The 13,969-nt window shown below is 43.9% G+C and overlaps 2 protein-coding genes across 2 annotated transcripts in view; one reads left to right on the top strand and one right to left on the bottom strand.

The window, feature by feature from the left end:
• LOC141095218 (putative serine protease K12H4.7) overlaps window positions 1–13,969 on the bottom strand; it is a 156,232-nt gene that overhangs the window by 45,524 nt on the left and 96,739 nt on the right. The window contains exon 5 of the mRNA XM_073581106.1: window positions 3,573–3,687. Within this exon, the coding sequence (XP_073437207.1) occupies window positions 3,573–3,687 (115 nt within the window). The remainder of the gene's footprint in view (window positions 1–3,572; window positions 3,688–13,969) is intronic.
• Window positions 10,209–11,671, top strand: LOC141095216 (uncharacterized). Its single transcript, XM_073581105.1, has 2 exons — window positions 10,209–10,433; window positions 10,536–11,671. The coding sequence occupies exons 1-2, from the start codon at window positions 10,291–10,293 to the stop codon at window positions 11,521–11,523; spliced, it is 1,131 nt and encodes a 376-aa protein (XP_073437206.1). The 5' UTR covers window positions 10,209–10,290; the 3' UTR covers window positions 11,524–11,671.

The raw sequence follows: 13,969 nt of genomic DNA, 5'->3' as shown, positions 1-13,969 counted from the left end.
AGACCTGGCTGGTCATTGCTTGCGTTGAGAAACACGTGATGGTGTCTCCGCGGCTTCTGTTTTGCATGTTTTACATATTTCCCATAAGGGATGGGGGCAGTGCTCTAGAATCACTGCGTTGAGAAACAAGTGATGGTGTCTCCGCGGTGTCGGATGTTGATCTCCATGAGTTCATTCATCCTCCTTTTCATAACCAGTGATTTGTACAGAGGCAGTATAATGCTCTCATCATGTGTATCCAGACCTCTTTTAATGCACCCCATGATCCTGTTTGCCTTGGCAGCCGCTGCCTGGCACTGGCTGCTCCAGGTACGTTTATCATTAACTAAGTCCCCAAGTTCTTCTACGTCAGATATACCCAGTGGTTTCCCCTTCAGTGTGTAATGGTGATATTGATTCCTTCTTCCCATGTGTATAACCTTACATTTATCATTGTTAAACCGCATCTGCCACCTTTTGGCCCAAGTTTCCAACTTATCCAGATCCATCTGTAGCAGAATACTATCTTCTCTTGTACTGACTGCTTTACATATTTGCAGAAGATACAAAACTATCAATATTTTACTGTGTAAACCTTCTACCAGATTATTAATAAATATGTTAGAGAATAGGTCCCAACACCGACCCCTGCGGTACCCCACTGGTCACAGCGACCCACTTAGAGAATATACCATTTATAAGCACCCTCTGTTTTCTATCACTAAGGCTGGTTTCACATTTGCGTTTTTTAGCGCTGGAAAAAAACGCATATGTGCGCATGCGTTTTTTCCCCTATATTTAACATGGGTGCGCATACCTGCGCGCTTGTAAGCGCATGTATGCGATTTTCATGCGCTGCGTTTTTTTGGGGTGTGCGTTTGTATTTTCCAGACGCAGCATGTTGCATTTTTTGGCCCTGCAAAAAAGCGCATGCGCACGTATGCGCACGTTTTGCGCTAAAAATGGCCATTATAGCCTATGGATGCGCATATGTGCGCACTGGCATGCTCATGTATGCGTTTTTTTGCATATGCGTTTTTTTTTTTTAACCATGGAATTTAGGGGTTTGGGTTAGAGTTAGGGTTAGTTAAGGGGGTTTAGGGTTAGGGTTAGGGTCAGGGTTAGGGTTGGGGTTTGGGTCAGGGTTAGGGTTAAGTATGGTTTGGTTAAGGGTTAGGGTTAGGTATGGTTTTGTTAAGGATTAGGGTCAGGGTTAGGGTTAAGTATGGTTTTGTTAAGGGTTAGGGTTAAGTATGGTTTTGTTAAGGGTTAGGGTCAGGGTTAGGGTTAAGTATGGTTTTGTTAAGGGTTAGGGTCAGGGTTAGGGTTAGGGTTAGGGTTAAGTATGGTTTTGTTAAGGATTAGGGTCAGGGTTAGGGTCAGGATTAGGGTTAAGTATGGTTTTGTTAAGGGTTAGGGTCAGGGTTAGGGTTAGGGTCAGGGTTAGGGTCAGGGTTAGGGTTAGTAAAGTCATGGTTTGGGTAGTGTGAGGGGCCACCTAAAAATGTTGGAAAAAAACGCAAACGCGGTAAAAACGCACTAAAAACTCATACAAACGCATAAAAACGCTGCGTTTTTTTCATGCATGCTCATAAAAATGCTTGAAAAAAACGCAGCAGTTGTATGCTTTTGTATGCGTTTTTTTCAATGCGTTTTTTTGCGGGAAAAACGCGCTGCAAAAAAAAGCAAGTGTGAAACTAGCCTAAGTCAGTTACTTACCCATTTACACGCATTTTCCCCCAGATCCAGTATTCTCATTTTGTGTACCAACCTCTTGTGTGGCACGGTATCAAACGCTTTGGAAAAATCAAGATATACCACATCCAATGGCTCACCTTGGTCCAGTCTATAGCTTACCTCTTCATAAAAACTGATAATTAATCAGTACTAGGCCTCATGTAGATGACCGAATAATTCGAACAAGTGCTAGAAAGGTGGAGAAGCTGATCAAAATCATTAGGCCAATTTTCTCAAATCGAAAGAAGAATGTTATGTGACCCTAGCCTTACAGGTTCTCCTCCTTTATAAAGTGATGATGGATGATGTAGCATCCCCCACACACTTCACAGTGTTCCTGTTCTAAAAACAAGCCCTGATGGAGGTGCATATGATGAGACTTAGCCATCAGTCTCCTACAATTATAAAAAACACTGCATTTCAGTTGGAGGAGACTGATGGACAGGTCTTGTCACGTACTCACCTGCGATTGAGAGCCATAGAGCTGTGCAGTCAGTGAGAAGGCTGAACCAACCAGTGCAAGAGAACGTAGAATACCCTATTAGTAGGTGCCACAAAATCATGTCCAAAAGATTAGGTCATGTCCTCACATTTTTTTTACCAATCCGAAATATAAAGAACAGAAAAGATTTAGCAAAAACTAAATCTACATAACCTGATTTGCAATGCATGCAGCAGTGGGTTCATAAGAATACTAAATCTCTCTGTATATAAATCGATCTGCGCGCGTGTGTGTGTGTGTGTGTGTTTATCACCAACCAATCACTAAGCATCTCTCATTTCACCAGAGCTGGTTAAAAGCTGTGATGGGTTGCTATGACCAACAGTCTTCCTACTTAACACCTCAGCAGACACTGACATGGTGGGAGAAATATAGCATCCCTGGGAACATAAGCTCCCAGCCATTGTCTGCCCCCCTGAAAGGAGCAGAGATCACATGACAGAAATGAATCCCCCCTTCCGTGCCTATATCCCCATCACACATCCTCCATCCCGTAGGCACATCTTCCCTCTTAAAGGGATCATTGGTATGGAAGTCAGAGCAAATCCATCTAGCGCTTTGGTACTGACCCCATGCCTCTCTTAAAGGGATCCCTGGTATGGAAGTCAGGGCAAATCCATCCAGCACTTTGGTACTGACCCCAGGCCTCTCTTAAAGGGATCCCCGGTATGGAAGTCAGGGCAATTGCCTTCAAATGCTCTGGTACTGACCCCAGGCTCTCTTAAAAGGTATCCCCGGTATGGAAGTGAGGGCAAATCCACTCAGCGCTCTGGTTCTGACCCAAGTCCCCTCTTAAAGGGATCCTCTGTACAGAAGTGAGGGAAAATCCACTCTGCACTTTGGTACTGACCCCAGGCCTCTCTTAAAGGAATCTCTGGTATGGAAGTTATGGTAAATCCCTCAGCGCTCTGATCCTCACCTCAGTCTTCTATTAAAGGGATCATTGGTATAGAAGTCAGGGCAAATCCACTCAGCACTCTGGTTCTGACACCAGGCCTCTCTTAAAAGGGATCCCCAGTATGGAAGTTAGGACCGTTCCACTCAGCGCTCTGGTTTTGACTCCAGGCTGACGGGATGATGTGGGATATTATAGTGAATGTGGCTATGTGGAATGAGCGGGGCTCTATACTCATAATATATATATATATATATATATATATATATATATATATATATATATACACACACACATATATACATACATATACACATACACACACACTGTATATATAAAATCATTATAATTTGTTATAACTAACCGTAGTAAGTTACTATGCCCGGGCAGCGCCGGGCTCTTCAGCTAGTTACAATATATTTATAATATTGCGCAGGCAGCCACTGGGAACAAACTCACCTCAAACGCTCGATTGTCATTGTTATATTGAACTACATCCATTATATACTCAGCAATAGTGTCTAGCAGGAAGGCCATGTCCATTTTCGATCGTATAACCAGAACTTGACATAAACTTGGGGAAAAAAAAAAAAATAATGAAGTTAGAAAGTTATGAAAAAAAAAAAAAATAAATAAAATGTATATGTATTAATTTCATTTTTCCATCCTGTAACCTAATGCAACAAACTATTTTTTTTCCCCATTGTAAAAAACAAAAACCAAAACACGCCTAAATACCATCCACCAGCGTCAAGGTGTACCCAAATTCAGGATGGTCCTATCCTAGTAAATATTTTTCTGTTTGGTTTTAGGCTTCTGCATTTGGAGCAGGTAAGGGTGTGGCCTCCCTTCCTTGAGCTGGACATGACATTTAACCCCTCACAACCTTGGGGTTTTCAGTTTGTGCATCTCAGTTTTTTGTTTTGCTCCCCATCTTACCAGAGCCATAAATGTTTTTATTTTTTGGTCAATATGACTGTGTAAGGGCTTGTTTTTTCTGGGACAAGTTGTACTTTTGAACTATATTATTGGTTTTACCATATTGTGTACAGGCAGACTGGAAAAGAAAAATTCAAAATGCGATGAAATCTCAAATATATGCAATTCCACTTATTTTTATTATACCATGTACAATAAATGACAAAACTGACCTGCCACTATGATTCTCCAGGTCATTACAAGTTCATAGATAACAAACATGAAAAGGTTCAGTTTTATTTGAGTGGTGAAAAAAATCCAACGTTTGCAAAAAAAAAAAAAATTAAATATTTTCCAGAGACCCATAGCATCTCCATTTTTCATGATCTGGGGCTGAGTGACGGCCAAGCTGTTTTTTTTTTTTTTTTTATATGGATACTATTTTGGTGTACACTGTTAGCGTGGGTGATCAGGAGCCGGAATCTCCAGGAGTGGACCCTCTGGACCGTGGCACCGAGGGGCCCCGGGCGAGCTGCCAGGTGGAACCAACCCCTATACAGGGACCGTTAGGAGCAGGACCAGGGGTTCGAGTACCACGGTAGCCGGTACTGAGAGGGGCAGCTCAGGATGGACTGGAGTAGGACAGTGGGACTGAAGTGTAGATGACAGAACAGGGCTGGCGCACAGGAGACAGGAATGGAGTAAGACTATAGACTGGAACGTGGAAGAACTGAAGTGTAGATGACAGGACAGAGTTGGAACACAGGAGACAGGAATAAAGGAGGGTGGAAGGACTGGAGCAGGATGGAACTGGAACACCAGAGGCAGGACTGGAGTAGGACGGCAGGACTGGAACAGGATGGATCAGGAACACTGGAGGAAGGACTGGAGTAGGACGGCAGGACATCTGATGTTTTGATCACCTGTTGAAATGTGGCAAAAAATTTTTTCTTGCCAGTTTGACTTTAATTCTTGTTATGCCATTTACAGACCGGAATTATTATTTTTATATATTGATCAGGCATTTCTGAATGTGGTGATACCAGACATATGGGTTTTGTTTGTTTATTTTGGGGGGGGGGGGGGGGACGGTGACTAAGGCTAGTTTCACACTTGCTTTTTTTTGCAGCGCGTTTTTCCCGCAAAAAAACGCATTGAAAAAACGCATACAAACGCTGCGTTTTTTTTCAAGCATTTTTATGAGCATGCATGAAAAAACGCAGCGTTTTTATGCGTTTGTATGCGTTTTTAGTGCGTTTTAACCGCGTTTGCGTTTTTTCCAACATTAGGTGGCCCCTCACACTAACCCAAACCATGACTTTACTAACCCTAACCCTTAACCAAACCATACCCTGATCCTAACCCTAACCCTGACCCTTAACCAAACCATACCCTGACCCTAACCCTAACCCTGACCCTTAACCAAACCATACCCTGATCCTAACCCTAACCCTGACCCTAACCCTAACCCTAAACCCCCTTAACTAACCCTAACCCAAACCCCTAAATTCCATTGTCTAAACTAATGGTAAAAAAAAAAAACGCATGTGCAAAAAAACGCATACATAAGCATGCCAATGCGCACATATGCTCACCATAGACTTATAATGGGTGTCTTGCTGTAAAAAAACGCATTGCGCGCGCATGCGTTTTTTTGAGGCAAGTCGGACGCCCAAAAAATGCAACAGGTTGCATTTTGTGCGCCCGAGCGCATACCGCAAAAAAACGCATGCGCGGAAAAACGCGTACAAACGCATGTGTATGCGCACATAAGCGCATCCCATGCAAAGTATAGGAAAAAAAAAAACGCATGCGCTATTTAGCGCTAAAATACCGCGAAAAAAAACGCAAGTGTGAAACCAGCCTAACTTTTTTTTTTTTTTTTTTAGCTTCTCACTGGCTTCAATAGTCTTGATGGGAGACTAGAGGCGGCATTTATCCAATCACCTGTGCTACACACAACATGGCTTCTGCCCTGCTTTGTGTAGCTAAAATGCTCATCTGCTATGAACGCTGGCCTCAGGGCGGCGCTCACAGCAATACGGCAATGACGACCACAAGGAGTCTCCTGCAGACCCCGGGTTTTCGGGCCAAATCCATCGGTGAACAGCGATCGTATGACACAGGTGTCTATGGGCGAGGTTGGTGACGAGCATGCTAAATGCCGCTGTAAGAGGTCGACGGCGGCATTTAACATGTTAACAGCCATGGGTGAATCGCAATTCCATCCACGGCTGTTAGAGGCACAGGTCAGCTGATGTGTTTATGAAGTACCCTATTTATATGCACTATTGCCTTCACTCATTTACTTACAGCAGGGTACATGTTCCTTTTGTTTCTGTCTTGGGGTTTTATACTTTTTATTTACAGAGAAAGTCAGCACTCCTGACTGTCCCCAAAAGATGTTTATTATGGATTTCTAATGCTACAACCTTTGAAGAATGTACTTTTATACTGCAGCTTTGCGTAGGATAGTGAGGCAGGACTCTTCTACCTGGACCAATCCTGCCTCAGATCTTCTAATCACACTTCTGTGGAAGAGATTGACATCTGGCATACAATATTTGTTATAGCAGAACAGTTATGCAGATAGTCAATCACCCCTAGGGAGACATGTTTAAAAGCAGAAGTAGTTCATGTGAAGAGACCAACCACTGGACTAGTCCTGTCTCCAATAAAATGGTTCGGGATTGTCAGGGGAGTCTGATAACCCACTTTAAAAGTTGTCAGTGGGTTTGGTATAAGCACTACAAGTATCAGCCGATTGCGCAGTGGCATTGGTCATTGTACAATATATAGTTAGCTTGTGTAGACGCCATTAACATAACAATTCTGGCCTTTGGATAATATAGTCTCCAATAAACGCCATGAAGTGGCATAAAATCACCGAAAGAGTGACTTTTGAAAACCAAAACCTTTTTAAAAGGCCTTTGTATCAGATACTAATTGTATGGAATAGCATAGTCTATGCAACTCTTCAGGTGACTGTCTGGCAACTCTAACCCTATGGAAGCATCGAGTATGCACATCAGGAGCTTTCCTTGCATACATTGTATGCGTACCTCCCAAATGTGATGTGGCCTTAGTTTTTGAAACAGCTGCTTAATATTTGACTACTAAAAGGATGTGTTCATATTGAATTTTTGTAGCAAAAGCTTTCGTTTCATTTGAAGAGGGAAGAGAAAAAAAAAAAAAAAAAAAAAAAACCACACAACACAAACACCCCTCCCCCTCAGTGTGAACATAACCTTAGGATCTTTGTATATATAAAAAGCTCTGTGGTCCATCAGGCACAGGCATCCGGCATATAACAGTCAGACATTTTGTTGTGGCCTCAAACAGAAGCCAAAAGACATATGATCCAGAACCTAAGTAACATAATTACTCAACACATTTGTACACCACTATAATTGTTTCCCCCAATAATATAGCCAGTGTCATTTCCAAAAATCAGATCCTTTAAGAAGGTTCTGTTACGACTTTTCGCGAGAAGCCACAATGTTTGAAGGTAGCAATACTGCTTACACTGGCTTCATTACAGCACTACAGTAGAGAGAATAATCAAATATTATATGAAGGATCATAATTTGCGCCAAGAAAAAAAAAAAATTACAGTAAGTCTTGAGTCTAACCTAAAGAAAAAGAATGTACAGTGGGTATGGAAAGTATTCAGACCCCTTTAAATTTTTCACACTGTTTCATTGCAGCCATTTGGTAAATTCAAGAAAAGCTAATTTTTTGCTCATTGACGTACACTCTTGACTGAAAAAAAACAAATGTAGAAATTTTTGCCAATTAAATATGAGTGTCTGAATACTTATGACCATGTGATATTTCTGTTTTAAATTTTTAAGTCACATGCTGTCCATTTCCTTGTGATCCTCCTTGAGATGGTTCTACTCCATTATAGTCCAGGTGTGTTTAGTTAAACTCATAGGACTTGATTTGTAAAAGGCACACACCTGTCTATAGACCTCATAGCTCACAGTACATGTCAGACCAAATGAGAATCATGAGGTCAAGGGAACTGGCCAAGGAGTTCAGAGACAGAATTGTGGCAAGACACAAATCTTGCCAAGGTTACAAAAGAATTTCTGCAGTACTCAAGGATCCTAAGAGTACAGTGGCCTCCATAATCCTTAAATGGATGAAGTTTGAGACTGCCAGAGGACTTCCTAGACTTGTCCGTCCAGCCAAACTAAGCAATCATGGGAGAAAAGCCTTGGTGAGAGAGGTAAAGAAGAACCCCAAGATCACTGTTGTTGAGCTCCACAGATGCAGTAGGGAGAGGGGAGAAAGTTGCATTTGTGGAACTATCACTGCAGCCCTCCACCTGTCGGGCATTTATGGCAGAGAGGCCTGACGGAAGCCTCTCCTCAATGCAAGACATAGGAAAGCCCGCATAGAGTTTGCTAAAAAAAAAAAAAAACACACACAACACATGAAGGACTCCCAGACTATGAGAAATAAGATTCTCTGGTTTGAGGAGACGAAGATTGAACTGTTTGGTGATAATTCTAAGCGGTATGTGTGGAGAAAACCAGGCACTGGTTATCAGTGAAACATGGTGGTGGCAGCATCATACTATGGGGGTGTTTTTCAGCTGCAGGGACAGGACAACTGGTTGCAATTGAAGGAAACATGAATGCGGCCAAGTACAGAGATATCCTGGATGAAAACCTCTTCCAGAGTGCTCTGGACCTCAAGCTTGGCCAAAGGTTCACCTTCCAACAAGACAATGACCCGAAACACACAGCTAAAATAACAAAGGATTGGCTTCAGAACAATTCTGTGACCATTCTTGACTGGCCCAGCCAGAGCCCTGACCTAAACCCATTTGAGCATCTCTGGAGAGACCTGAAAATGGCTGTCCACCAGCGTTCACCATCCAACCTGACGGAACTGTAGAGGATCTGCAAGGAAAAATGGCCGAGGATCCCCAAGTCCAGGTGTGAAAAACTTGTTGCATCATTCCCAAGACCTAAGACACAGAAACAAAAAACAGTATGACAAACGTGCATAAATACTCTGTTGTAAAATATATGTAACAGTAAGCAGCAAGTGCTAGTAAAAGATGTTAACAAAACCAGGGTATTTTGTTGATACTTTTTTTTGCATTTTTTTGCAAAAAAATGTACGCCAAGTCACTCCGCCACGTCAAGGCATACCCTTCTCGGAGCAGTCCTATCTAATATATTTAAAACCTGAACATGTGAATAATACCTTACTGTTACATAGGAGATCCCCCGCCTCTCTTTTGGGACATGCACATAAAAAGCCATTTTGCCCAGCGAGCCCATACCGGGCAGCACCTTTCTGAACCTTGCTCATGAAGGTATTAGGCCGGAGTCACACTGGCGAGGAATACGGGTGCGTGAGAGGCGCAAACAGCACGCATTAGACACGGACCAATGATTCTCTATGGGGTCACTCGCACCAGGCGTATATTTCTCCTCCGTATCCTCCGCTCCGTGCCACACGCAGCATGCTGCGATTGTCAGCGTACTACGCCCGTAGCACGCCAAAGCAAGTCTATGGGTGCGCAAAAAATACGGATTACACACTGAACACACGTGTGACCTGCGAGCAATATGCAGGTCTTTTGGCTGGTGAACAGGAAATGGGCCAATCCATCAGGAAGCGTAGACATGCAAATGAGCTCAAAAAGCGCTCCAGACATCCAGGAAGTCAGCCTCCACGGAGTACAGCAGCAGCATGGCGTCCACTTACATAAATGTGGAGATGCTAATTGTGCTGGTGCAGGAGCGTCCAGAAATATGGGACCCACGCGACGCAAACTATGCGAACCGCACAAGAAAGGAGGCGTCATGGAGGCGCATCTGTCGCCAGATGTACCATGACTTTGGTGACAGACCACGTGATGAGCAGCAGAAAATTCGTAAGTGCAACCATAAAAATATAATTAACGTTAGCGCGCGCTATAAAATGACTCTACAATCAGCCCCCCCCCCTTCCTGGGCATGTAATTTTAGCCTCATGAGGCCGTTACATTAGGATGTGACACGTGGCTTCACACAGCCATAATTAGGGGTTAGGCCACAAGCTCTTCATCCTCCTAGCCACTAAAATTAGTTTCAGGGGAGCTAATGAGACCCTGGGTATTGGCCCAATTACATATGCCACCATGGGTAGAACGCACACCCCATAAGGCCCCATGCCTAGACTACTGTTTGAAAATGTGACCTCTCAAATATGTGATTTTGACAATCTTTCCTGTCACATTGCAGTGGAAGATGTGATGAAACGGTGGAGAAGCATCCGGGACCAGTACCGCCGGGAACGCCAGCAGCGGTCCAGGAGTGGGGATGCTGGCCATGTAAAGCGGAAATATATATATTATGACCGGCTGAACTTCCTCGCCCCAATTCTGGCTCTGAGACCGTAAGTACATACCTCACACCACATGACACAAAAACATTACACAAATACTTTACAGGGACAAAAATATTGATGTATTTTTGCCTCTGTTCTATTTCATAACAGAACTCAATCCAACCTTACGGATCGAGGAACGGCCTCAGAGGCAGAGCCCATTATTGATCCTGTAGGGGATGAGGTGGCTGGCCCATCTTCTCCCCCTACAAGAAGGATGTCTGAAGAGGAGGCATCACAAGACCACACAATGGCTGCCCGACACAACACACCACCAGGACGGTCTGCAGCTGCAACCTCACCCATCCTGGAAGAGATGGGCAACTTGAGCAGCAGCCCAACTGCCCAGATCAGGCCCTCCCCACAGGCTGCTCTTGCATCACGGCGAATAAGAAGAAGGCGCCAGGTCGCCATTCAAGAGAGCCGGACCCATGTGGACACTGGGGTGCTGAATTACTTGTCCAGAGTCACTACAGATGATGGTGAGGAGGCCTATGCACGTAGCCTCACCCTTTATCTCCGTGCCCTTACCCGTGAGGTCAGGCTCCGTATTAGGGGGTGTATTCAGATCCTGCTTGATGCAAGCACCCCCCCCCCCCCCCCCAATACCCCATATGAGGTGTTTGAATTTCTGGAGAGGTGGCAGCTCTCAACAAGAAATTTAATGCGCATGAGACCATCCACACAGATGCTTGCTCAAGCAGGGTCTGAACAGCCCCTAATACGTGGGCCAACACCTCAACCCCTTCCTCCCCCTACCCATCCTTCTATTCCGCAGCCCCAAATGTCTTCATCAAGCCAACCCCACCAATATGGCCACTTGTACCCACCCAGTGTTGGAGGCTGGTCCCAACCTGGTTGGGGACGATCTGGCTATCTTGGTGGGTATGAGCCACGGGCCTACCAGAGCCAACAAGAAGCCCCTCACCATCATCATTATTACTCTGGGCAGTATCACCAACAGGCCCAGGAGGCTGGACAACAACAGCATCATGGGCAACAGTATGGCCCCACACAGGGCGATGTTGGCCACAATGTCCAGCAGCACCCACAGGCTGTTCCTCCCCGTTCCCCTTCCCCTACATATGAGGATTTATGACTCAAAAATTTGGAGATGTCCAGTGACATGTAACTGGTGCTTCTAATCTAGACAAAAAAACAGGTGTTCTCCTTCACCAACATTTAGAACATAATTTAACACTCACATTTTTAAACAATGTTTTCCAAACATATGAAACAATCCATCATAACAGGCAACGCTACCTCACGCCTTTCACACAGATATTACATGTGTATAAAAGAGAATATTTAAAAGCGCTATGCTGTTTTACCTGAAAAGATGAAAATACACTAATCACTTGCTAATGCATAGGAAAGGCGTGCTTGCCTTTAGTTAAGTAGTCAACTTTGTTATTAGCATTCTCTAGTAAACCAATTTGAGGCGACCAGCATTCACAATATCACGCTCTCTCAATGTCTTAACAAGTGATTTTTGTATTTTCATCCTTTCCAGTATAGCATGCTTAAATATTGTCTGTTCTACAGACAGGTAATATCTGTGTGAAAGATGTGAGGTAGCCTTGCCTGTCATGGTGGAATCTTTCTATGATTGGAAAACATTATGAGGAAATGTGAGTGTTATCTTATTCACTTTATTTAGGTGATGGAGCTCACCCTTTGTTGCCTAATCAAGGTTAATGTAGGCATGCAGCAATGTTGTTATTGCATAATGTTTGGTGCATTTTTTTTCCGTAATGTTAATGTTACACCAAGTTAAAGAAGGCCCAAAAGGTCATTTTGGCCATTGCCAAATTTGTGTTCTGGCAAAATTATGTTTGCCTTTAAGCAAAACAAACAAAAAAAAGGCAAAACTAAAAATTTGTCTACTCTAGTTAACGTCTCTGTGTGATTTCTCACTATCCATCACAACATACTTACAGACACCAACCAATGCAAAGAAACACTCATAGAATCATAAAAAGGCTTGAGTAATATATATTTAGACACACTTTGAAAAAAAGAAATTATAACAGACACAGCATTCTCTTGCCAAGACGTTGCCCCCTCAGGTGAGATAAAGTAATTCGTGAATATATCACGCACTTTGAGGCCAGAGAGCGGTCTACGTTGAGGGATGATAGGTGGTCTCACCCTGCGCACATTGTCCGGCCTACGCACAACACCATCAGAGGAGGAACAATCATGTATCCTGGTGAAGTTATGCAGAAGAACACAGGCTTTCACAACTTCATTCACATTTTGCTCACTCAACTAAATGGCAGACTGGAGTACCCGCCATTTGGCACAAAGAATCCCAAAGGAACACTCCACCAGTCGCCTAGCACGTGATAGGCGCAAGTTAAAAATTCTGCGCCTGTGGTCAAGGTTGCGCCGGGGATATGGCCTCATGACATTACGTGATAACTGAAAGGCCTCATCTGCCACAAGGACATAAGGGACTGATTGTTCGGGGGGAGCCTGGTAGCTGGCGTGGTGGTGGTAGATCCAACTGGTTGGTGCGTAGCCGCCGACCCATTATGGAAGTATTGAAGACTCTAGAGTCTCCCGTCCTTCCATAGGCCCCAATGTCAACAATTATAAACTTGTATTGAGGGTCTACCAGAGCCAACAATACAACAGAAAAGTATTGCTTATAATTGAAGAATTGGGACCCTGAGTTCGGCAGCTTACGCACCCTGATATGTTTGCCATCCAGGGCCCCAATACAATTTGGAAACTGGCAGTCCTCCTCAAAGTCCCTTGAAATCCTTAACCAGTCTTCCATCCTGGGCTCGGGTAGGAACACCTGATGGAGTCTTGTCCATATTTCTGCACATGTAGACCTCACTATGCCTGAAATGGTGGACTTTCCAATGAGAAACTCATGGTGGAGGGCGGCATAAGACAGGCCAGTGGACAGGAAGCTGTAGAACAACAGAAATAGTACAGGTTAGAATGGCTAAAGTAAAAAAAAAAAATCAGTTACATGCCGACCAAACTTGGTAGGAAATGAGAGATAACAACACACACATATGTGGTGGCACAATGACTAAGTGATATGCAGGACATATTAGATGTAACATTCTGCTGTGTCAGGTGAAACATATTTTGAGTAAGATGAGGGTATTAAACATTGTCCAAGAAGGCCAAAAAACATAAATTAACACACACATTATGAACATAGAGAATGTGGTTGTGGAGTACATACCGTATTGTGAGTAGAAGTCGCTCCTCTGCAGATATGGCTTTGCGCATCCTAGTGTCCTGAAAGGTGATCCCAGGGCGCACTGTCTCCAAGAGGCGATCAAATGTGGAAATGCTCATTCGACAGTACTGGTAAAATTTGTCCGGATGCTCCCGCAGAGACGAATAGAGGCGGTGAAAATGCCCTCTTGTGAGTCGTTGCCTCAAAAGTGGATGTACCCACATGCGTCTCCTCCTCCGCGGATCCACTATCACAGGATATGGTTGCCCAAAGCGCCGTGACAAAAGCCAGGTAAAGAGAACCTGCTCGGTTGTATTGAATGTCAGACCCTCTGCCATGC

This window comes from Dendrobates tinctorius, unplaced genomic scaffold (genome assembly GCF_039654945.1).
Source record: "Dendrobates tinctorius isolate UK_male_01 unplaced genomic scaffold, ASM3965494v1 ptg000069l, whole genome shotgun sequence".
NCBI classification, from domain to species: Eukaryota; Metazoa; Chordata; class Amphibia; order Anura; family Dendrobatidae; genus Dendrobates; species Dendrobates tinctorius.
This window is presented reverse-complemented; position numbering and strand designations above follow the sequence as displayed.

Excerpts from the sequence above, each read along its gene's own strand:
- LOC141095216 (XM_073581105.1), top strand. The coding sequence starts at position 10,291 with ATGAAACGGTGGAGAAGCATCCGGGACCAGTACCGCCGGGAACGCCAG. Across the intron at positions 10,434-10,535 it reads CCAATTCTGGCTCTGAGACC|AACTCAATCCAACCTTACGG; the intron begins GTAAGTACATAC and ends ATTTCATAACAG.